The sequence below is a fragment of the Anguilla anguilla genome, chromosome 16 (assembly GCF_013347855.1).
Source record: "Anguilla anguilla isolate fAngAng1 chromosome 16, fAngAng1.pri, whole genome shotgun sequence".
Lineage (NCBI taxonomy): Eukaryota > Metazoa > Chordata > Actinopteri > Anguilliformes > Anguillidae > Anguilla > Anguilla anguilla.
This window is the reverse complement of record NC_049216.1, coordinates 7,700,668-7,725,824: the sequence shown is the minus strand read 5'-3', so window position 1 is coordinate 7,725,824 and position 25,157 is coordinate 7,700,668. Positions and strand designations below refer to the sequence as shown.

Below are 25,157 nucleotides of genomic sequence, written 5' to 3'. Positions count from 1 at the left end.
CACATTCCAGAATATTCCTGCATTATGCAAGAGGATGCACGTGTATTTTCAGAGTCCTGTACTGAGTGTCCTAAAGAGAATTCAAGTTCAATACATGAGGGCAGGAAACAGAATGCAAGTATTTCCAGAGTAAAGATTTTGGAGCATTACAACTCATGTTAAGGGTATCTAACGTCAGGTTGTCCATCCATCCATCCATCCATTATCTACACCCGCTTATCCTGGGCAGGGTCACGGGGGGTGCTGGAGCCTATCCCCGCATGCATTGGGGGAGAGGCAGGAATATACCCTGGACAGTCAGCCAATCAATCGCAGGGCACACACACCATTCACTCACACACTCATACCTATGGGCAATTTAGAGTCTCCAATTAGCCTACCTGCATGTCTTTGGACTGTGAGAGGAAACTGGACTACCCGAAGGAAACCCACACAGACACGGGGAGAACATGCATGTCAGGTTGTGAAAAAGAAAATAAACAAAGAGGTGAGTGAAATAGTGACTCAGTCATAAATATTAGAGTGTAATAGCGTGTCTACAGGTTTTTATTTGTCTATTTTTTACCTCAGTGAGTTCCCAGATCGTAGCAGTAGTCAGGCTGGAGTGGATGAGGAACACCAGCTAATATCATGAACTCATTTGCATTGTCCTGAAGCGACAGGTTTATTAAATAATACAACAATGGCTGGTCTCTGACCCCTTTGTTCTCCATTGATCCGGAGCCAGGAAACGACAGTGCAGCAAATTATGTCCTAAACTCAGACTCACCATTGTTCTGGCCAAGGCTTCCGTGTGTGTTCAGTAGCTTTGCTATGCAAAATGGCCGTGTTGTTCTGCCACACATTACTACATCCTCATTTGAGACATCCCCATTACGCCAACATATGGTTTATGTACACTTTAAAAACAGCAGTCATGCATATAACATTCTGTGGCAGTGTTTACAAGGAAACCATAAGTAGCATATGGTTATAGCAATATTAAAACAACATGTAGAGCAACTTTGAACTTAATTTCATTTAGAGTCATTCACTCTCCAGATTTATAAATCCTGTAAAAGGTAGGCAAGTAGAACTCTACATTGGACAATAATCTCAATAATAAAGACAAAGAGAATCATCTCTGATTCATATTTATATTCAATCAACCATTTTTTTGTTTTTGTATCGTGCTATTTACAAATAGCAGTTACCACACAGTAGTTCACAACGGACAAATGGACATTTTATAGAGGGACTAAAAAAAACTAAAAATGATTCATCAACCTCTTAAAAAGCAATCAAGCAGAGCTCCTTGAAAATGGCGAGATACAAAAAAGAATAGCTCAATAAACATTCTGTTACTAGTAAACATTAATGTATTCGCACATTACGGTGAATCTAGCACAGCCAGTAATTTAGGTAGTGCAATGCCCAATCATTAATGTTCTACTGGGCTCTTCATGAGGAGGATGCATCGAGCCAAATTACAGGCTATAAAACATGGTTACTGAAAGACCAAGGCCCTAACAGTGGAACATCTTCACAACTGCATAGTCACGCAGCAATGCGTGGAGCAAGATTTCTGAAAGGAATTGCAGAGAAAGAGAGAGTGAAAAAAAGAACAAGAAATTCAGACAAACAAAACCACAAGACAACCAAACTCTTTTTTCAACCAACCAATTTACCTTAGCTAAACATTGGATCGTGTGGCCCCCCCTCGTAGTCGTGTGGCCCCCCCTCCAGCAGTTCTGGCCCTAAACAACCACTTGGAGCGTTTATGCCACGGGCCTGCCCTGAAAGTATGACTGAAAGTTTTATTGAGACAGAATATACTCTGAAAAGCATTGGTTCTTATATTTCCTACACATTGAACCTGGGCTTCAATGCATTAACTGGCTTATGGATATTATACTGCCTAGATGCTCAGAAGTTGGTAAAAATGTTGGTTTTCTTTTCGACCTGGCAGTTAATTGATTGATTATTGTCACTAACTGGGATCAGATCCCACTCACCTGGCTTTCCAGATCAATCCCTTGTTACAGGGTAAGAATGAAAACATGCAGAACCAGATTTGTATATTCCTGTGATACTGTGTAAGGTAGTGGGTTTAGTATAGTTTATAGCTTATTTTATGGGAGCTTTTCTGGCCATGGTGATATCTAGGAGTCCCTGAAGGTTTATGATTGCAAAATATATGCATCATAGATAGGCCAGCTTTTGTTTTGGCACAGGCTTTCTGTCCATTCACATTTAAGTCTCTTAAGAAAATGGATATTCCTGTTCTATGGCCATTCTCTATTGCAGCCAACATTTGAATGATTATATCTACATCTTAGACACTCGATTTTATTTCTCGTTGAAGAAATGAACTTTATTAAATGAGTTGTCATCTTCTAGGAATGCAATTCTCTGAAAATATGGGAACAAATTGAGCTAATTTGTTGCATAAAGAAATCTTTTCAATATAGGATCAGTCTGTAGCAGTGCAGCCACTGTTGTCACACAGTCAAATACAAGGCTGAGAAATCCATTATAAAACATAAATGAACATTCTGTCTGACTTTTATGGACTCTTTATACTGAACATCTGCATGATATTCATGAAAAGAACAAAATATAAATTTTATTATAAAGGCTCCATTCAATTTGGAAAGCAGAAGTATGTAAAGTATGTCCAAAGCAGTAATACTGAAACTTGGATATCTCAACTCGGACTGCTTCTGATGCTCAGGGCTTCGTGTTGAGGTTCTTTTCAGAACCCAAAGATTTTCCCCTTCATTCCTCTGGTGCAGCTCAACACTCTCACCAACGCAGCAGGCGCCCATCCCAATCCTCTGCTTCAGAGCCTCGTCGTTCTGGAAGATTCTTCCCCGCCCCCATAACCGCTCATGTCTTCATTTTATTTTTGTGCTGCTGCCTGCCTTGACCAGGCCTCCCTTGAAAAAGAGATTTTCAATCTCAATGGGACCTTCCCTGGTTAAATAAATGTTTAAATAAAAACAAAAATAACTGAAACTCAACTGGATAGCAGGCAGCCTCTTCTTTGTAACTTGATATGATTACTCGGAATAAAGATTAACCGTTTCGACTGGGGGGGGGGGGGGGGGGGGATTGGGGAATCGGTGGTGGGCGTCAGACCGGGTCCGACAGGTCCAGGCCTGTCAGATCCCCGGCCGGCCGTTCCGTCTAACTGACCGTCTCCGCGGCAGGGCAGAGTCGTCCGTTGCCAGCGCGGAATGCTCTAGATCGGACAGCTTCCTGTTTGCTAATCGCTAATCGCAGCCGCGCCCTCGTAGAACGCAGCGCAAGGGGGGGGGGGGGGGGGGGGGCTGACCCCGGCCGACCGAGGGGGCCACGCTCCCGTTCCACGACCGCTTGGAACCCCACCACGCCCCCCCGCCCGTGAGACTAATCCCCATTGGTCAGCTCGTATCGCTTTTTCCAACGCTGGTCGAAACGGAGCACCGCAAAGAGCACACACCGCACACAGCATGCGGGAGTTTATATTAATGTTATATATATATTAATAACCGGTGAATTCACTGAAACATAACCTGCCCTGCTTAATTAGTCTGCGCACTTTACTGTAACACTCAGAGTTTATGTATTTAACGAGGTTCTGTATAAACGGAATATGCAAATCAGGTAACAGAGTAGCGCTACCAGACCAGTCCCCGGTTCCTTGGTGGCCCATCTTAATCAGTGTAACAATAATTACAATACCAAATTGACACCTAATTAAAATTGGTCTCTGATGCAGATGGAGAATAACTACCCGAAATGACATTTATTTCATAAAATGAAACTATTTATGGATGCCATGAACAGTTCTCGCCCCGCACAAAATGGCAGTTTCAGGATTAACAGTTAGTGAAGTATGCTGTAAAATAATATTGAGAAAAGGTCAAATAGGCGGTCATGTGCTTTCTCAAATCATTTGTTATTGTATAATCTTGTATGTCTGAGCACTTCAATCCAAAAGTCAATGACTGCCCAATGACATTGCAACATGGTCCTCAACAATGGAATGACCTGCAGTACAGTATCGTACTCTCATATTACCAAATTGCCCATATTCTTGCACAGACACACACACACACACACATGCGCACACACACGCACACACACATGCGCGCACACGCACGCACACATACACACACGCACACACACACACTCATGCGCACACACACACGCACGCACACACACACACACACACGCTACACACATATATCCAGTATATGATTTTTTACTCCGCACTTGCGCACGTGACCCCTCCCTTCAGGCGACAGTGAGCAGGCCATTCGCACAGATACGCGCTCTTCTGTTCCGTGTGCGGGTGGCGCAGACCGCGGTTAAAATGGCCGCGCATGAGACCGCCGCACGCGCACCGGAGAGCTCATTACCAGGGCCCGGGTTACCCGGGTAACTGACCGCAGGCCCGCCTTCAGTCACCCGTTACCCCCCGCCTCACACACGCACATGCACACGCACGCGCGGGGGGGGGGAGACGTTTCCCCCGATGCTTGAATAAACACGCTGATTGAAAGCGGAGTTGGATCTCGCGAAGATAAAGAGCGGCTGAGCTCAAACCGGCCGCAATCTGGCCGCGCAGCGGTTGCAGGCAAATTACCGGGAAGAGAAGAACAGCTGGGGGGGTGGGGGGGCGGGTGTGAATTTGAATGTGGGAGACTAGCTTAATACAAACGCAGCTGGAGGTGGACGAGCAGCGCGCGTGTGTGTGTGTACGCGTGTGTGTGTGTGTGTGCGTGTGCATATGTGCATGTGTGTGTTGTTCGGGGGTTGGAATCCCCGAAGAACGCAGAATGCATATAGTCAGATGGATCAGCCGCTGATGAGGAGCTTGTGTGCCGGAGACCTCGGGGCAAACAATAACTCGCCGCCCGATAAATTAGACGTTGGTCGCCTCGTAATTTCCTCGGGTTTTTATTTCCTGTCTTCCTCCTGTTCATCTCCCGGAGATTGCGAAGCGTTCTGGCCTGAGGCCACCCCCAGCTGCAGGCTCTCCGGAGATGTGCCGCCGTTTGCTTCTGCACACTGTTTACGCGGGCCATATTTAGCATCCCCTCATTAAAACGCCGGATAAGCGTCAAGTCGGGGCAAGTTTTTTCAGTAGTCAGAGTTTACTGATCCAGCTTCCGCTCGCATTTCGTTCAGTCTCGGCTGTTCTCCGGGCCATCCCAGAGGAGGAGGAGCACTGATCTGGTCTCAAGTCTTGCCTTTTAGCTCATAATGGATAAACTTGGGATATTGACAGGGAAAGACTGATCCTAGATCAGCACTCCTAGCTGGACACGGTTTATAAAAATACAGCCCCTGGTGTCTGAGAGTAACCCAGTAAGTAGCGCTGCAGCTAACTCGGTCTATATCAATAGTGTTAAACAAGCGATATGCATCTTTCGAGTCTACCACACATCTGTTCCCGAGATATTTTAGGGCTGTTAAGCTTCATAAACCGTCGTTCATCGTGGCCGTCACATTTCAGCGACGCTAAATTGCATCGGTTTAAAAAAAAAAAATGTGAAAAAAATCACGCGGGAGATATTTTTAGCCGGAGAACAGTGAATTAAAACGGCGGGGTGTTTGTTTTGCATTAGCTATTCATGAAATTCCATACGCGCTTTAGGGTACCTTCGACAAAGACGTCTGCCTGCCCCCCCGGCCCGTCTTCGCGTTCCGCCGTCTTGTATAGTCCCTGACATTTGTGTTATCTCGCGGGACGCTACCGCTAATGATAGCTCCATTTGATATGCAAACCACGGCCTCGTTAGGAATGGGGCTTCCTCGTCTCTACCAGGAAACGTATTAATTAAGAGCTTTGGGGTCGAGCGTCCGATCGTTTGCGTTTTCACAGCAATGAACGGGGATACGGAGTGCCCTCACCCCACCCCCCCACCCCACCCTTGCGCGAGACCGGTTTCAGGGGGTACCGGGACACTAAACAGTCCATTAAGCGAAAAGATTTAGAATGCATTAAAATAATGTTCCATATCAATTTCAGGGATTGTCAAGGGTTCCTGTAATTGAAGACAATATGACCGTATCAGGATGGGTTTTTGCATTGGAGCAGGTGTGTGTGTGTGTATGTGTGTGCGCGTTTGTTTTTCCTTCTTATTTCACAATTTGCAGTTTGCACAGGCTACTTACACAGTAAAATGTCCAGTGTTAATTGTGTTGACGCTCGGGACCCAAATGTTATCTGTTAGAGTCAAATTAATGCTGGACATTTTACTGTGTACAGTACTAAAGAGCCAGTGCAGAAGGTTAACTCATCGCAATCACAGTTTTATTTTCAGCTGCAGTTTACTAATATATAGTTTTTTTTTTTTTTTTTTTCAGATCTCTTGATCAAATAAGTCTGCTGAAACATATGCTTAGTCTTCCATATTTTTCCAGAAGCTTCATTAATACAGTGCAGGTTTGGCTCTGTGCCATCTGCTATGGTTTTGCACTAAACTCATCATTTTCCATAAACGGTTCGATTTCAGTGACCAGATGTTTCCACATTGACTACATTTCCAGCAATTAAGACCCCTGCTGATTTGAACTCTCAGTCTGCAATTCGATGAATTAAAAAACATCAACCTCTTCCTCAAGGAAACACTTGTCATATAGCACAAAAAAAAAAATACTTTTGTTTATTGATGAAAACTCCGATGCATGAGACATTTATTCTTTGTGGCATGCATAGCCATTTATGGCGGGAAAGTGTCCTTAAAAAGACACGTCATGATAAATGAAACGCTGAAAGTGTCTAATTAAGGGCAATTACCGGCTCATTGCAATTCAGAGAGTGCAACTGCAGCTGGGGCAAGAAACAGCCGGGGTTGGGGGGGCTCCAGAACCCAGTCTGAGAACCCCTGAGATGACGGGCGTTCCAGCCAGCTATAGCGGCTGCCAGGCCGTTGGATATGGAGGTCATGTTCAATCTGTGAGAAATGCAGAAAGGACTGCCCTGATAATGTGTAAACTTCTGACTGCCCTCTGCCTGGTGCAGACCACCTCCAGTGGGAACACAGACCTGCTGCAGCCAGAACACGATCCGTATTCCTGCCCGTATTCATTCTGATCCCCTTTCTCCTTCTTAATGACATCATTACACTACATTACATGGGGCGACGTAGCTCAGGAGGTAAGACCGATTGTCTGGCAGTCGGAGGGTTGCCAGTTCAAACCTCGCCCTGGGCGTGTCGAAGTGTCCTTGAGCAAGACACCTAACCCCTAACTGCTCTGGCGAATGAGAGGCATCAATTGTAAAGCGCTTTGGATAAAAGCGCTATATAAATGCAGTCCATTTACCATTTACATTACATTTATTTGGCAGACGCTTTTTATCCGAAGCGACGTACAGTAAGCGCATACCGAAGGTACCTGGAACAACTACAGCACACAGGTCCGATAAGGTTCACACAGTAAGCACAGGGTAAGTCAGAAAGTCACGGTAAGTCAAACCAGGAGATGTGACGGCGAGCCACAAGATAACGATAACGACAACATCCCAGCATAAAATTCTTTGCTTTGGAATTCTTTTGCACCCTCCATGTGTCCATTAGCCGTAATTAAGTAAATTACTCTGCTCATTAAAAAGAAAAAATGTAACACGGACACTAAATTGAGCAAAGGGCATTGCCCAATTTGGCATTCTCTCGCCGAAGCCTTTTGAATTGATTGCAGTTATAAGTCGCCGTAAACAGCTTTTGCAAACAGTTTGCATTTAGAAGCTGCTGGCCTGGCACAATAAAGGGGACGCATCTGGTAAGGCTTTCGCGCTGCAGTTGGGGACCGGCATGGTGGATGATGCTGGCACCGGTCACAGCCAGCTTTGGCACCGGCACCATTTTTTATTTTTATTTTTTTTTACCTCGGGGCTAATTGCACATCCCGCTCCTGACTCCTGCATGCAGGTGGATGACCTCTGACCTGGAACAAAAGGAAATGTCCCGCCTCAATTTCACACGTATTTTCAGTGCGTTCATGGCATACTGTAATGCTGGATGCTGTACACTACACGACTCTAATCAATAATCTATTTAAATACCGTGTACTGGCACTCACCGTTGTTTGTTTTTTTTTTGCTTTCTCCTCTTGTTATCAGCTGCAAGAGCCGTCATGGTCCTCCAGTGTGTTAGAGGGCGCTGTTCCAGTCCCAGTGGAGGTGGGAAAGCCAGGGGCAGCCAGAATCAGCGGGGAGCTTGGAATGACTCCCTTGGTTGAAGAGACTGAAAACACATATTAGGGGCTTTTTAATCAGCAAGAAACATATCCATATGGCTTGAGGGGAATACTGTCCAGCGCACTTAGAATGAGGGCAAGCAGCAAAAGACATACGCAAATGGCATGCGTTTATGAGGGAAAGGAGAATTCGCACTTAAGCATTACACGTTTGTACTAAATAGCGAGTAAGCTATGTGCTTTTGGCACTATGCTGGGTCAGCAAAAATCCACACAACCCTGAGGCTTTTAAATTAGCCGTACAGCTTTAAGTGTACGTTTTTTGTCAGTTCCCCGGGTTCAAAAAAGTTTCACTTAAACCAACCCTTCATGAGCTCCTCCAACATTGCCTTATCCATAATTTAAATCAACTTTATTTTCGTAACTCTAACAACTACGCTCCTTTGCTTCCATTTAACTATTTACCCATAAATATTTTTGCACCCGTTTTACAAGCGAGGACCGTCTCTGCCTCTTCCGCAGGCCTGAGATATTGTCCGTCACGTATTGTAAACCCGGCTCTCTCACAGTACCTGCACTTCACAAGGCAGAAAATACGAGGCAGAGATTCAGGGTCGGCCATTTTAGAGCCGATGCCGTTTCTTTCTTTTTTCCCTCCTCCATAGCTGATTATAAATGCGCAGCCCGGCATTTTATTTGCAGAGCCATCAAAGGTCTTCCCTTTGACATTTTGGCAAGATAGTAAAACTGACACAAAGAGTTTTCCCAAATGAGTTCTGTAATCGTGTTTCGTAAGATGTGTGTGTGTGTGTGTGTGTGTGTGTGTGTGAGGAGGGGGGGGGGGGGGTGATTCAGCTCCCGAAATACATATTCATCTCCAGGAGGACAATTTTTCCCAAAGGAAATGAGTTTCCATCTTCATAATCTTGTCGCGTCATCGAAAATGATGAAACTGAAAGGACGGTGGAAAATTGAAAATGCAATATATTAAAGAGTGCTTTGATAAAGGCTCTTCCCTGTTTTGTGTCACCATTAAGTGGTTGGACCACTATTTTGGGCGTCTCATTTACCTGTATAGTTAAATAATCACACAGTTTAGTTTAGTCATTGCACTGTGTGAACAATTTTTTTTAATCTACAGGAAACTCAATGACAAAACGGAAAACAAATCTGCATAAACCTGAAGCAGTTATTTAGGAGCTTATTACTGCCGACAGAGGCGTTGGCGGTAGTAAATAAACACTTGAAGAGAAGCAATACAACAATATCGTGGCAGAAGTGACCCCACCCCACCTGACACAAACCTCACGCGGGACTCGTGCGGTTTTATCGCCACGCTAAACGCAAGCCCAAATGATCGATATGTATCAGCGCTTCCTGTAAACCACGCTTGAGGGCAAACCTGGCGACGCTGACATGGACAGTTCGATGTGAAAATGAAACGTGGTCGTTTCTGAATCACGTTCCCAGACGCCAGATATTACGGCGGGGGATTGGGATCTCATTCCAGCTTCCGCTCTTAATTATTTAACCGGCCCGATAAATTATTCATTGACATTTTTGCTAAGTCCCTTGATGAGCTGACCTAATATTTCTCGATAAAATGACAGCTGAAAGCTCCTGTGTCCCCGTGTGAACTGGTTGATTGCGGTCCAATCTACAAACAGCTGTGATTTATTCAGCTATTTAGCGACCTTTGCCGAGGTAACAGGTGGAAATAAAAACACACCGATCTCCCAAAAACAGAACTGTGCCCCCCTGTCTCATGCCATTATTCCCATACATCAGGAAAGACCCCTAAACTCTCTCCATGCACAGTATCTGACCTTTGGCATGCAAACATGTTCCTTAGTCACCCTTTAGATACTGTTCAACGATAAGATGAAAACACAAGCTGTAACATAACAGGTTGTGACTGGTCTTTGAGATGAGGGTAAAATGTTGAAATGCTTTGGCATATTACCTTCATAAGTGAAACCACATTTTGTGGTGATGTCTTACATACCTAAATCTATGGCTTTACCACAGACATACGTTATTAGAGAGTAGCTACACATCAGAAATTCAAGTATTTAAAAACCGAAAACCACTTCAATGCGCTGAAAGACTGACTCTGCAGCCGGGAGGCTTGTAGGGATATGCCAGTCTTTTTGGAAGGGCCTTCATGCTCTTTTTGATCTGAAATTGCACAGTGCGCGGTGCTAGATGACACACGCTATATTTATGCTAATGCGACTCACGGCCTGGTTAATTGAGACGTCCCAGACGCTTTGCAACTGAGAGCACACAGTGAGCCAACACCCAGGTCATGGCTGACAAATTCTCTGAGAACAAGCTTAATTTCTCGGGGGTGTGAGATTCTGGAAGCTCCGAAATTGGGCCTTTTCACATCGCCAGAGGTTCCGGAGCAGAAATGCCTGGGGAGAGCAAGCCTCTCTAGGCTTAATGGAGGCGTGCGGCATTACAGCGCATCCGAGATACGACTACGAGCGGGGCGCTGTTCCTATGCAGTCTCTGTGGGCCCCCTTAAAATTGTAGACCAAAGCAAACTTTTTAGACCAGGCCTTTTGAGCACTCCCAGCGCGCACCTCCACCCCCCCCCCCCACCCCCCAACCCCACCCCCCCACTCCTCCTAAACCCACATCCCTGTGTAGTCAGCTCCACCATCCTCCCCCCTCTGTGACACCCCTGACAACGAGAATCGAAAAACACATCTCTCCTTCGCGAGATCAGGACGCGAGATCTGCATAATTAACTTTCGGAATCGGATGCACTGATAACCGAAGGAATTAATGAACAATGTGTGTCGAATTATGAATTCATAAACACGTGGAGGGAGTAAAATATTAGGGGATTGCTCTCGGCGGGTTCCCGCGGTCATTCATCACCCCGTACGGACGCGCGTAAGGAGGAAGCATCGCATATTCAATTAGCCCGCGGTGCTTGATGTATGGACCAGACGGCTCAGAACCAGAAGTAGATGACTGCCACAGCTCTGCGGCTTAATATAGCCGTTCCCCAGGGGCAGGGGCCCTACTTGGAATTTCTAATAGACGAGGGACTCTGCGTAGCAGGAAGAGGCAAGGCTGTGCTAAAACATCGCCGCTGCGCGTCCTCCGTGTCTCTTCTGTTCATTCTCCTCGCGTTACGTTCCTTCAGGTCTTTTTCCGCACAGTATTGCTCCTTTCAACTTTCATTTCTTGGTGTACGGAGAGGATGATCACAGACTTCACAGCACATTATCAAGTTGCTCTCACCGCGAGCGGGATCCTCAAATCAACCCTCTTCGTGGTCTGTCCTTAAACTGACCACATTTGCGGGGAAGAAGAGTCACTTTTTAAAGAATCAGACCACGTTCGTGGTCCCTGGCAGCGGGGAGGAACAAAACTGTTGTGTAAGCAGCAAAAAATGTGCGCGCGGTTAGCTTTGTTAGCTGCAAAGCCGGCTTCTAATAGTATAATAATGCGCTGAACATGTGAGTGAGGGATATCTTAAGGTGATGGGCCCTGGTTACACGGTCTGAAATAGAACCGAAGAGATAAGCTGCAGAAAAATACTGACTGTTGGACAAACGACCAGAAATAACCTGCGATTACTACGATTGTGTGATGCAGGGTTGAAGTGAGGCGAAAGATAGCCTACTGCATGTAACCACAGGTGCTGGCCAAAATAAAACATAGAAGAAGAAGAAAGCAGAGAGGGATGCAGAATATGCAGATGTGATTTAACACACCCATAATTAAAAGGTCTTTTTAATATACTTTTTTCTCCTCACTTTGGAATGCTCAATTGTTTTTTTTTTCTTCAGCTCTCATAGGTGCAACCTACACTATCAACCTACACAGACAAGCATATACTCTCCTCCGAAGCACAAAATGTCCGTCACTGCTTCTAGCCACACCGCAGCCTACAAGCCAGGCCGGGAGTCGGAGGAAGGCCCTTCACCTGCAGCTCAACAGGTGGGACAAAAGCCACCTGACTGACCGGTGGGGGTCAAAAGATCTCTGATCCTGGATGACTGATACCCTCCCTTCCTGGATAACTCGAGAGCCAGTTATGTGTTGCCAGCACTGGCACAGTCTGGTTTCAATACCAGTCCATTGCCCCCATCTATACTTCAAAGTAGTGCCTTAACAGGATAAGCCACCCAATAGTTGAGCTCTGAGGTTCACTACTCGTTACACTAATGTAATGAACAATTTGACCAGCACTAGATCCTTCATCAGGATTTTTAAACAAAGGGTAGACCATATTTTCCATGCAAGCATCTGTGAAGAGACAAGACACATTGCTTAGCTAATCATGAGTTGCAACGACTACAACCACTTAGATTAAAAGATATAGGAATGGTAAGCCTTCACTGAGGTTAGTAAAAGCTTGGTTTTTACAGAGGTTATGGAAGTTCATGTTTTGGAAACTGAAAATACATATGGAAAAAGAAATACTAAAAAGAAAAGAGAAATATCTAAAAGCAATAAATGGAGCTTTATGAAATATAAAGGAGAGAACTCAGCAATATGACGTTACTTCATTTAACAGTTTTTTCTGTTTTAGTAATTTATGAGAACACAGCAATGCAATGTTATTTCATTCACTGTAACGTTACATTTTTGTTTTATTTATTTATGAGAACACAGCAATGTGACACAACTTGATTTAACTGTATTTTGTAGCAATTTGTTTATCAAAATGGCCAATGGTAAACAGAAAAAAAATGAAATAAATGTCAAAGAAAGGCTAGTCATGTAGCACTACTGTTCACATACTGTACCAGCAATTAATATTGCATTATGTTTCATGATTCTAAAGTGTGTAGAGATCTACTGTAATAGCCCCTCCTAGTTTGAATGAAACATTACAGATAATTGTATGTTATATAATAAATACGGGAGGTAAAATATGATGTATTAAGTTCACAAACAATAATATATTACTTTAGAAGGCACACTTAATAAAAACTGCCAAGAATGTTAGATCATAAAAAATTCATTGTATCTCAATTTTTGCCATTTCTGAGTTTGACAGATAAATAGAAAGCTTACTCATCAGTTGTATACTGTCAATGTCTCATGGTTCTGTGAGTAATAAAGTGTGTCCAGAACATCAAGACATTAAAAATAGTATAATGCAGTGCAATAATAAAACAGCTTTCATTATTTCCCATACAAGCTCCATAACATTTGGGGCAAAGACATATTCTTGTCCCAAACATTATGGAGCTCGCTGTAAATGAGGACATATGAAGGGACTTTAGAAGGCCTGGTGCTGGGATGCATGTGCTGATGCCACTGAACGCACCAGCGGCAGCATGGGTGAACAGGGACCCGCTGGCTGAAGGGCTACTTCTGCAGCCTGGTAACCAAATGGAATGGTTTATTCGATTGAAAGTCCAAAAGTTTCTCCAGCAAACATTGATTTTATTTGGAAATTTTAAATCACATCAATGCATTTTAACAAATGTTTTTCACATACGGTTCCAGGATTGTGTGTTTTTTTTTTATATCTCGATATAAGATTAATTCAAATTTCACCAATTTTAGATACCATTTTATCCCCGTTCTTCATTCTTCACATTTTTTTAAATCACACTGACCAGTTTTCAATACTTTAAGAAATAAAAGCCCTACTGAGTCCACCTGCTATTACATAAATGAACAAAATGACATTAAAGAGAATTAAAAGTCTAATTTAAAATAAATGACCTTTTCAAAAACCAGAAATTAAAACAAAATTTGCACCACATTACACAATTCTGAGAAGTTTAATGGACTGGTCTTCTCCCTCCTCAGGTTCACAGGTGGGTGGCACCACAATGGGGCTGGCCATGGGGCTCTACCTTCAGTGCTAAAAACATTGAGGGATTTGAGGGGGCTAGAAGTGGGCGTCCAAGGAAATGCAATGACATCAATGAATGTATGCACACAATGGGCCTCATTCACAAAACTTTTCTTAAATTATTCTTACTTTCGTTCTTAAAAGGGTTCCTACAAAAAAAAAAAAAATATGGGATTCATGACACATGACTGTGCAGACCTTTGTTTTTGCGCGTATCCCAGGTGTATAAGGTGATGAATGCTGCCTATTTGTAAATGTTATGTCCAATCCTGTTTATGTGATTAGCACAATGAAATGGCCATGAAGAAATACAGACAAGAAAAAAATGATGAATGCCAACATGTTCTTGGAAACGTTCTTACACACAGTTTACGATCAAATGTGACCGTACATATGTTTTATGATTGAGGCCCAATGGATATGCTCGCCGCTACCTCCTCCCACGCGCGATTCACCTCCAGGAGCTTCGGGGGAACGCTGCTGTTGCTGTACATTCTCTGCTAGCGCACTTTAACCGTGCACACAAGTAGGTCTGTTTTGTCAGAGGTAAATCGGTCTTTCCGAACTCTGGCTAAATCCGCTGTTATATAAGCAATTCACCAAGGTGCAAACGTAGGTGGCTTTAAAGGGAATGAGAGATCACACGCTGATTGGTTCATTGCACATTATGCCTAAGACACACCTATTATTAAGTGACTAATTCTGCCCATTTCAACCTTGAACCTTACTTTGTGCTCAAACTATCCTGTTAAACAAGCAAAATAAGATTTGGACACAGCCTAAATGCACATGTGCCATGCACTAAGATTGTTAAAATGGAGCCCTGGAAGTAATTAAGTAGACAGACAAGAAGAATCTAGTATTATGCAGGCAATATGATCAAGCATTTGTGATTACAGTAATTTTCCTACTGTGAGCCCTTCATTGTGCTTTGTATGAAGGAGGAGGGTACAGAATTCCTAATGATTACTGATTTTCTTTGAGTGTGGGCAAAAATGCACACACACCACGCACCATGGACCAAATCACGTGATCAAACACAACCGTGATTTGTACCTTACAGGGATTATGTAAAAAAAAATGAATAAATTGAATCCTCTATGGACCACAATAGAAATCCAGTCTGAAATTTCTGAGCGATGTTTTAAAAGAAACTCTCCAAAGACTTCACTTAATCTAACTAGAAATGACCTTCACTATCCATCCATCCATTATCTAACCCACTTACTCCTGGTCAGGATCACGGGGGAGCTGGAGCATGCATTGGCAGAGAATTACTCTGGACGGGTCGCCAATCTATAGCAGGGCACACACACCATTCACTCACACACTCATGCCTATGGGCAATTTAGAGTCTCCAATTAGCCAGACCTGCATGTCTGTGCACCACAGAAGAAAACCAGAGTACCCGGGGGAAACCCACGCTGACACAGGGATGAACACGCAAACTTCACACTCCAAACTCCCTGTCTGATTGTATCAGTATCTTCCAGAATGCATTTTAGGCTCCTTACAAAGATCTTGATTTTTGAAACGAGTTCCAGCATGGTCCCGGAGGATCTCGTCAAAGACTTCTGCCATGGATTTTGGCTACAATGACCACAAAGAAACCTGAACAACACAGAAGAATTTATTTGAAGAAGGCTGTATGTTGGTTATTCAGTGCATGATGCCTCTTCCACACTGTGAAATGTGCAGTGAAACATAAATTCTGATAGACTGACCTTTGCATTTGGTCAAGATTTGCTGTCCACTTCCAGCCATAGTGTTTCCAAGTTCATGGCCTTCATAATGTTCTCCTTCTCAGCTTCCCTCAAGCACAAATGAGGCAGAAATTGTTTTTTTAGGAATATCACTTAAGAGCATCTTATCCCCATTATGAACACAATTATCTAGGCATAAGAAATCTCTGAGGTGAGATGTCATCATCGTATGCTTGGACACAGCAAAGCATGTTTGACTGGTGTCAACAGGTTGACAAGGGGTCACCATCAATAAGCTGGCATGTAACAGCTCACAAAATCTGTGATCTGTCTGTACCCATGGAAAAAGAGGCACACCCAAGCCAAAATCTCTCAAGCGATATGTTATTCTCCTACGTCTGTACACATCAAAGCATGTTTGACTAGTTTCAATGGGCAGAGTCACAATTTTTGAAAATAATTATTGATTTTTGCCATGCATTCGTCATAGTTCCAGTTTCTAACCACCAGTCCCACAGTCCTAGTATATAGTGCTCATACATTAACTATATATGATCTTCAAGTAAACTGTCAAAAGAAGAATACTTTTATGAACAGATTGTATAGCGTGCATTGTACTTATGTACAAGGATACACAACAACACGGTATAAACAAGTATTTAGGCTACCTTGCTGTGATAATGCACGTAACAAGTCATTTTACCACACTCCCTAATTATTATTTTTGTCGCCTATTTACATGGCCTATTCCATATACAGAATATGTTCTGTACAAAATGAGATGCAAACGAAGCATCATTTTAACGGATGAAAATCCAATTCACAAGCCCGACGTAGGCCTACGTAGTCCGCCCGTGCGTGTCCTCGATGGTTCTTCTTATTCAGAGCCAGCGCAAGACGAGCAGTGGAGTCTATGCTCGACAGCGAGTGGTTAGAATTGCTTAACAACGACCTCCAGCGACAGACGTTTTCGGTGGTCACCAATTTCGATGTACAGTAGTTGCAATCTAGCAACGTCCTATCGGTTAATTTAATGTAATGCCAGTGAAATAGGCTACACTTACGAACTTTTTCTTACGTTTATCTTTGTTAGACTGAGTAATGTGTGAATGAAGTAGTATGTCAAATGTGTTGCCATGACAACAGAGAAACCTACAAAAGGCAACCGTCTCCATCCACTGTCCGTTAGCTCTTGCCCAATCAATATCTGTAAGTGTTTTCAAAAATAATATTATATATGTGTAGCTCGTTTAAAAAGCATTATTTTGTTATACTGTTGTTCATTGATGTATTGTTGGCAGTTTCCGCCGCGAATCCCTCATTTATGGCAACCACTAATTGCTAGTTATCCATACCTAGCTAGCCTAGGGTGTAGTTCTGTTCAATACGTTAGTCTATGTTAGCTAACGTTAGGCTACGTTAAAAGCATTTTTTCAGTGAACGTTACAATAAGGTATGCAACTGTTAGGCCTATGGCAAAGTGTCCCTAAATTATACATACAGTATGTAACCTTATATTGCGATGACCTGTATTGTGTTTAAGCTTCTCGATGTTAGAACCATAATATTAGCTACTATGTTTATTGTAGCCTTATCGTCTACATCGCATGGCTAATCGCGTTTGCTATGCTTCTGTGAAGCTAGGCTAGCTAGCTAGCTCTTTATGCCAGCTAGCAAAGTGATATAACGTCCATTGAATAATTACCATATGAATAGCCTACACGACATTAGATAAATAGATAATGTTTGTTCTACGTTTGACTAACGTGTTACATTTTATAGCGTTACTGCTTTGGCTGGTGACGTTAATGTTACGTTAACACAGCTACTTAAGTTAGCTACAATACAAACGATCCCGTTTATCGTCTCCCCCGGTCAACTTGGGAGAGGGTCAATTTGACCCATCCATTGATTTCTGGGGGGGGGGGAGGGTTATTAAAAACAAATAGACGTGACTTTAAACAACCCGACACGGCGTGCATGGGATCATGTTACTGTAATTTGTGTTCTCAGGGCATTGTGATGGGATTACTCACTACAGCGGTTTAATATGCTGGGACCATATTTGTGCAGTGCACTCAACGGTGTGGTACTTTACTGATGCCTGGGCCTAACTTTAGGTCTACATTTAAACAAAAAGTTAAAGAGCAAGATGGAGAGTTGTGTGGCAATCCTTTGTTGTATCGTTTGAGCCTTGTTTCATACTTCTGTCCGATGCGCCGTAAAATGCTCAGTGTTAAATCGAAACTGATGGAGCAAAATTTACTCCAGTACATTTAATACCCCATGGACTCATATTAACTCAGTTAAATAGCACTAAACGTCTGAAAAATTCCCGGCATGATACATTCAGGCAATGCAGTGAATAAAACAAATACAACAAGTCATAGGTTTGGCATCTGAGAGGCGCATTAGTTATTTACGTGTATGCATGTGTGGCTGCCAGAACTGGCTCACTTGTCTTCGTTGATGATGTGACTGCTGACGGCAGCAACGGGATGGATGCTGCCGTGTACAGAAACATCTCATCTGCTCAGATCCGACCAAATGACTCAAAACTCATTGGACTGCGCTTCACCTTGCAGCAGGACAATACCCCCAAACACACTGCTGAAACAACCAATGAGTTTTTCAGGGCCAAAAAGTGGAACATTTTTGACTGACGAAGTCCAACATCCATCGAGAATCAAATTGCGCGTGCGTTCACTTGCTAATTTAAATAGTTCTCTCCTCCTCTACATAAATAAAATATTTTGTGCCGCACAATTCTCCTGTTTATTATTATCAGTAGCGTATTATAATTAGGCCAATTCCACTTTGAAAATGAAACAATGGGGTGGTTGATCCATTTTGTCTGTTAAAATGGAAATATATACAGATGCATAATCTGAATGTAATCATGATGACATAATTATCCCTGAATACAAAAGGATTTTGGAGTGGCGGAGATAAAAGAGGACGTCACACCATTCTCTGGAGTGTTCTACATGAATGTGAAAGTACGAATCGGGCCCCGTTTCAAGTGCTGTTGTTCCTTTTCGACTGAAACTCTCTACAATACTCTTCACATTGTAACCAAATGTGACTATTATTCGGCATAGTTTAAAGAAAGATAAAAAGAGCACTTGAAGATTAATGTGTAATCCAGTCGCCCATCATTACGCCTGTTCCGATTTAACGTAACCGACCATGGGGTAAAATAAATCAGTAGCCGACCGCATGAACTACGTAGGTGGGGCAATAGGCTACTGACGCTGTTTTAGAGGCGTGAAAGCGAGCGTGTGCATGTACACTGGCCCGACAGCCTTCCGGTGAAGCTTTCTGTCTAGTTGTTTATCCATTCCTTTGGAAGAGTTGTAGTGGCATACATTCATTTTCAATCATAGAATTTCATTCAGATAGGTTGTCTCATTTGCTTGAAATGCTTTGGGGGGTTTTATTTTTGTTTGTTTTTTTTTTTTTTGCTACGGTTTTTCCTGAAATATTCAGACGTCTTTGTTAGGAAAGAATATTCCTAAGTCTCCACTAAGATTTTTCATCTTAACCCTAGTGAATTTGGAAGTTTTTTCAACTGTTTTCAAATTATTTTCGCATAGTTTTACTAAAATAGGCTAGGCTATACATTATTAGCCAATTAACAGGTGCTACTCGGTTTCTATTATATCTTCACATAAATTAGTATTATTTGTTACAAGATGCATCCTTTAAAGCCAAGTTATAGAAAGTTCTTATGTGACGCTATAGTATACAGAAAATGTCAAGATGAGGGCATTGCATTCTGCAGTTGAAACGACATAGAACGAACAAAAGAAGAAAAAAGAACACAGGTGATTCTGCATAGAAACATGGTCCGAATCGGTTTTCCTGACCTAAATTGCCAGCAGGGATACAGGATTATTGAAAGGCTAATTATATTTTAATTAGGCTATTATTTTCCGTATCACGTATTTCCTTAAATGTATTCTATTCTGGCAGTTTTGCTCGTGCATTCACCAGTTCTAAAACACTATATGTTTTGACGAATGTTCAATATCCGGATTATTGTTTCATCAATTTTAATCTACATTTTGCAGGAATCGGCCCAGATAACAGAGAGCGGAAGCCTTGCTTGTTATTTTAAAATTGGACATCTGCTGTGCCTCTCCCTCCGTTAGTAATCGGCGATAGACGATATAAATGTTTTATTGTCGTATGTTGAGATAAATTGCCTAGGCTAACCCTAACCCGAAATGTGGTTGAACGTCAGCGTTAGTATAGTAGTCGTTGGCTGTGGATGCGCAGGCTTGATGAGAGCGAGAGAGAGAGAGAGCGAGAGAGAGGGAGAGAGAGGGAGAGAGAGGAATAGTCGGCTGGGGTGGTCCACACTTAACAAACTGGCTGTTTCCTAAATACCTCACAGAACACCACCTACGCGCATTAGTTAAGATCTGGCTGTTCGGCGGGCGTTGCGGTTTGTTGTCGGCTGGCACACCGTCCTCTTTCCACGCATTCGCTCTTTACCCCGTGTTTATTTTTCGACAACTTCCACAAACATGACTACAGTCTCATCTCTCTGATTTGTTGCGTGGGGATATTTTCTTGCTCCTCTCACCGTTAGTCCGATGGCAGAGGAGGGGATTCGGGACAGATGCCGCCAGTGGATATTCCTTTTAGAAGAAATGGGACCAAACCTTTGTGACTACAACTACTGTTCTGAACTACCATTCTGCGGTCATTTTATGCAATCCTCGTCACTCTCTCCGTTCCAAATTGGTCAGTAAGGTATGTACATTCAGTCAGGATATTTGCTCTTAATACAAGGCTACATTTTTTACATCTCCCGAGGTCTCATTCTAACGCGGATCAAGTTTAAATTCTCACATCATATGAAGGATATTATTACGAGCATTGTGCGTCGCTATTTGGCTGTAGGTCAACCGAATTATTTTAGAATCATCCGAAATGACACAAATTTCTGCCGCGATGCGGTGAAATGCATTTCCACAGTGGCTACTGTCTAATTGGTTGCTAACTGCCATGTTTGTAATGCGCGAGACAAATGCACTTTACTACAGGTGCCGTGGACGCGTTTCAACTACTTCGATGCGTATGAAAACTTGAGGGTTCAGTAACTGCGTTATGCCATTAAACTCGCGAAATCAAAGAGATGCGTCAATCTGTTTAATTAATTTTTTTAAATCTTTTGAAAATATGTTTTGGAATGCAAGATTAATAATTCTATTTGAGTTCTCACTGAACGCTGCTATTAGGCTATACACCTTTTGGATTTAATATTATATTAATATCAGAATTCATTCGGCATGCTATAATCAAATAAGTTAAATTCAACTCCAGTACGTAATACCACGTTACGGATTTTAAAAATGACAGATGTACCAAAGGCTTCGAAACCGCGATTCGTTCCTTGCATTATTAGTGAGTATATTTAAGAATCAGATTCATTGCCGAAAACGTTGGTCCTTCAGTTCGACAAACAAAAAATGGATCCAATGAGTAAGAATGAAATAATTAAGGCTGTCAAAGGCTACAGTACGGATGCTTGACATCCTTTGTCGGGGCGTTGGTAGCAGCTAATGCCAGACAGAAGCCTTTGTTTTGTATCGTATTAAGGATGATAGATTACAGTCATGCATCAGTCATGATTGTACAATGCTGTTGGCTAATATTCGAGTACCAAATGATGCGTTTAAGTTTCTACTAAACATAAATCAAGACATCTGTCTCTTGTAGGTCCAAGTTATGACAAAGTACACATTAAATTTTAAATGAAAAGAAATGTAATTTAATGATTCAACTGGTTTAGGATTATACGTATTTCAGAATGGTTTGCATGTTTAACTTCTCAATATATAACAATGTGTTGCAATAATATTTAACAATTTTGTGTTTGCTAAAATTGAAGTTTTCTTGCAGAATTCCTGAACCTGCCAATGCGTTTGATACTGGCTGGAATTACAGCACACACCAGCTGTCTATTAGTCTGATACCCTGAGGCAGACAGCTAGTTTATTTCCCTGTTCCTGACTCTTGTTTACCATAAAGCATACACAGATGCTCAGTGTGTTTAGACGTCCACTTGCTGAAATGTAATACAAATTTTCTTCTCCGATTCGCAGGTAAGGGTCAAAACAGACAGCGAGGGTCTAAATGAAGTTGTCCAGCCATGCATTGTTCCTGGAAGGCTGTGATTCTGTTAGCCTTGGCATCCATAGCAATCCAGTACACGGCCATCAGGACGTTCACGGCCAAGCCCTTTCAGATCTGCCCCGTCCCCAGCCCCACCAACTGCGGCCTGGGGCCGGACGCGGAGCCCTTTGACCGCACCTGCGAGGAGGGCCCCTACTTCGCCTACAACGCCTCCAGGAAGACCCACATCCTGGTCCTGGCCACCACGCGTAGCGGCTCCTCTTTCGTGGGCCAGCTCTTCAACCAGCACTCGGACGTCTTCTACCTGTTTGAGCCGCTCTACCACGTGCAGACGGCCCTCATCCCCCGGCTCTCCCACAGCAAGAACGTGGCCGAGCGGCGGGTGATGCTGGGGGCCAGCCGCGACCTCCTGCGGAGCCTGTACGACTGCGACCTCTACTTCCTGGAGAGCTACATCAAGCCGCAGCCGGTGAACCACACCACGGACAAGCTCTTCCGCCGGGGGGCCAGCCGGGCGCTGTGCTCGCCGCCGGTGTGCGACGCCTTCGGCCCCGGCGAGGCCAACGCGGAGGAGGGCGACTGCGTCAAGAAGTGCGCCTCGCTCAACATGACCCTGGCCGCCGACTCCTGCCGGGAGCGCCGCCACGTGGCCATCAAGATCGTGCGGGTGCCGGAGATCGGCGACCTCCGGGCCCTGGTGGAGGACCCCCGGCTCAACCTGAAGGTGGTCCAGCTGGTGCGCGACCCGCGCGGGATCCTCTCCTCCAGGATCGAGACCTTCCGCGACACCTACCGGCTGTGGAGGATCTGGAGGGCCACGGGCAGGAAGCCGTACAACCTGGACCTGAGCCAGCTGACGGTGGTGTGCGAGGACTTCCTCAACTCGGTCTCCACGGGCCTGAGCAGGCCCCACTGGCTCAAGGGCAAGTACATGCTGGTGAGGTATGAGGACCTGGCCAGGAACCCCCTCCGAAAGACCAAGGAGATCTACGAGTTCCTGGGAATGTCGATGGACCAGAACGTGGTCAAGTGGATACAGACCAACACCAGGGGGAGCAAGGAGCTGTCCGCCAAGCACAAGTACGGCACCGTGAGGGACTCGGCGGCCAACGCCGAGAGCTGGAGGTTGAAACTGTCGTTCGAGATGGTCGACTACACCCAGAACGTCTGCCAGCAGGTCCTCCGCCAGCTGGGGTACAAAGCCGTCAAGTCTTCGGACGAACTGAAGAACATGTCCGTCACGCTCATCCAAGACAGAACTTTTGTACCTTTTTTGTAACGAAAGTGGTTGCGGATGCCTATTTTTGATATGTTCATAAATGTTGCCTTAATGTCTTTCAGATTTGCACTAAACTTCCAAAAAAAAAAAAAAACCTTGATGACGGTCGGGCAGTATCTTTGTTACTAGGGAAACCGGCACGACGGTGCTAGCCGCAGATCGGTTTCGATCCACTGGATGGAGAACATGTTTCGCTTCAGGGATAGGGGTGAACCTTGAAGTGCAGTCCTTTCTTAAGGTCGTTCTATGCTGGCTGTTGCATTGACAAAATTGAATGTTGCCATTCCGTCCATATGATGCAATTGGGCCCACAATATGGTCGGAAAATACATTTTAACACCTGTGGCTGAATTACTGAACTGTGCGAGAGCAAGTGTGCAATAAAAAAGTGAATATTGCATTCAGCCTGTGCCGCTATTGCAGTTCTGTCTGGGCAATTTAGGAGTATCAGCATAACCATTTTAAAGTATAATCTATCAAAGGTTAATTGCTAGTTCGCGCCAGCAGCCATCTCGGTGATGCGCCGAACGTGGGAAAGACTTCTCGGTCTTGTGCAGACGCAGCAAATGTGCGAGCGGGTTTTCAGGGCCTGGCTCCGGTTGCCGTGGATATCTGCTGGGATGCAGAGCAGGAGGCTTAGAGAGTGCCTCGGGTTTCTGCGTCAATACCTGAAATGTTCAGAATCAGTCACCCAAGGTTCTCTCAGCATGTGTCAGGAAAGATTTTATTTTCCAGCTGCTTATGACATTCATAAAGCAACCAAGGACTCACCAATTTACCATCTCATTTACACGCTTTGTTGGACGGGAGGTTATATATTTTTGCTCTTACGTCCTTAATGTACACGTGGTTTGCCGTCTGTGGGTGCCAGGGCTGTGCGCCAGTGTGTGGATATTGTAAGTGTAGATTGACTCATAGATCTAATGTATTCAGTGCTGGACTGAAGATAAGGGTGCTCTTTCTTTCTCTGCTAGTTACCATCAGACATTTTGTGTGCAGGAGCAGTTGCATGGCAACCTGAGTTTAGCCCCTGACCTCTTCAACCTCCGAAACAGTTTTTTTTTTTTTTCACCTCTTCGAGACACTGCGATTAGGCCTATGTGCACGGTGCCTGGCATGTTCGGAATACTTGATAACCGTAAGCCCCTCTCTGAATTAATGCATTTAAATCGGTGGAGCGTTTGTTATTCCAAAACAACAACAACACCTGGACACTAAAAACAAAACAAAAATATTTCATACACGGAATAACACAAAGCACCCGAAGTTACGTGTTGAGAAATTGTAATTTTTGTTGTCTGTTGTTACGTCCTGCCTGTAAATTCAGTGGTTCTGTATTTGAGCGGTCCGCCTCGACCTTAAGGTCATCCTGCGCTTTGATATAATCCACGCGCCGTGTTGGATAGTTTGCGGCCTGCAACGTTTATCGTTTCCCTGAGAAAAACGCGTGCCTCGAGCAGCGGGAAGAACCATCCGTTCCATTGGAAAACGGGGTCTATTCGCATCGGCCCAGAAAGCGGGCGTCTTGTCCCGGCTGCCGCGGCCCAGCGCGCGGCTGGAGCAGCCGAAAGCACGATGAGCGTGCGATCCCGCTCGCCTCTTTTCTTGCGCATTTCTTGTCTCCGTGGCGCGGTGTGGCAGATCGCCCGGCGGAATTTACCCGGCTTTTCTGGGACCCTAACCGTGACGCCAGAACGACCGGTCCTGCTGCACAGATGGGCGCGAGCCACGAGGCACAAAGCTGCAACGGGCAGCTAACGTGCTAACGTGCTACGCGCGAACGCTCAAGAGCGAGAGGGGGGGGGGGGAAACCTGCGAGCGGTGCTCTGTGCCGGAAACATGGCACGTTCCCCGCGGTTTGACGGAATGACGGGATAAAATCTGCTCAAGGTCCCCTCCGCTGGTTTGCATCAACTGCTAAAGGCTGAATGTCTTGAAAGGGAATCAAATCTGCGTTCTGTCAATGGAAATACCCACTCGGAGAGGGTTTCATTGCCTAAATGTAGAGCGCAATGCCACA

The 25,157-nt window shown here is 44.2% G+C and overlaps 1 protein-coding gene and 1 long non-coding RNA gene across 3 annotated transcripts; one reads left to right on the top strand and one right to left on the bottom strand.

The window, feature by feature from the left end:
- Positions 1-13,657: 13,657 nt before the first annotated feature.
- Positions 13,658-17,570, bottom strand: LOC118214752. Its single transcript, XR_004762677.1, has 3 exons — positions 15,733-17,570; positions 15,523-15,619; positions 13,658-14,017 (listed from the first exon to the last, which is right to left on the bottom strand). It is a non-coding gene; the product is annotated as an uncharacterized LOC118214752 (long non-coding RNA).
- On the top strand, positions 16,845-23,541 carry LOC118214751 (carbohydrate sulfotransferase 1-like). Of its 2 annotated transcripts, none has more exons than XM_035394939.1 (2): positions 16,845-16,920; positions 21,828-23,541. In XM_035394939.1, exon 2 carries the CDS (start codon positions 21,875-21,877, stop codon positions 23,135-23,137), a length of 1,263 nt encoding a protein of 420 aa, XP_035250830.1. In that variant the 5' UTR covers positions 16,845-16,920; positions 21,828-21,874; the 3' UTR covers positions 23,138-23,541. The 2 variants fall into 2 exon arrangements, with proteins under 2 accessions (XP_035250830.1, XP_035250829.1); XM_035394938.1 differs by lacking the exon at positions 16,845-16,920 and adding an exon at positions 20,014-20,472.
- The last annotated feature ends 1,616 nt before the right edge of the window (positions 23,542-25,157 follow it).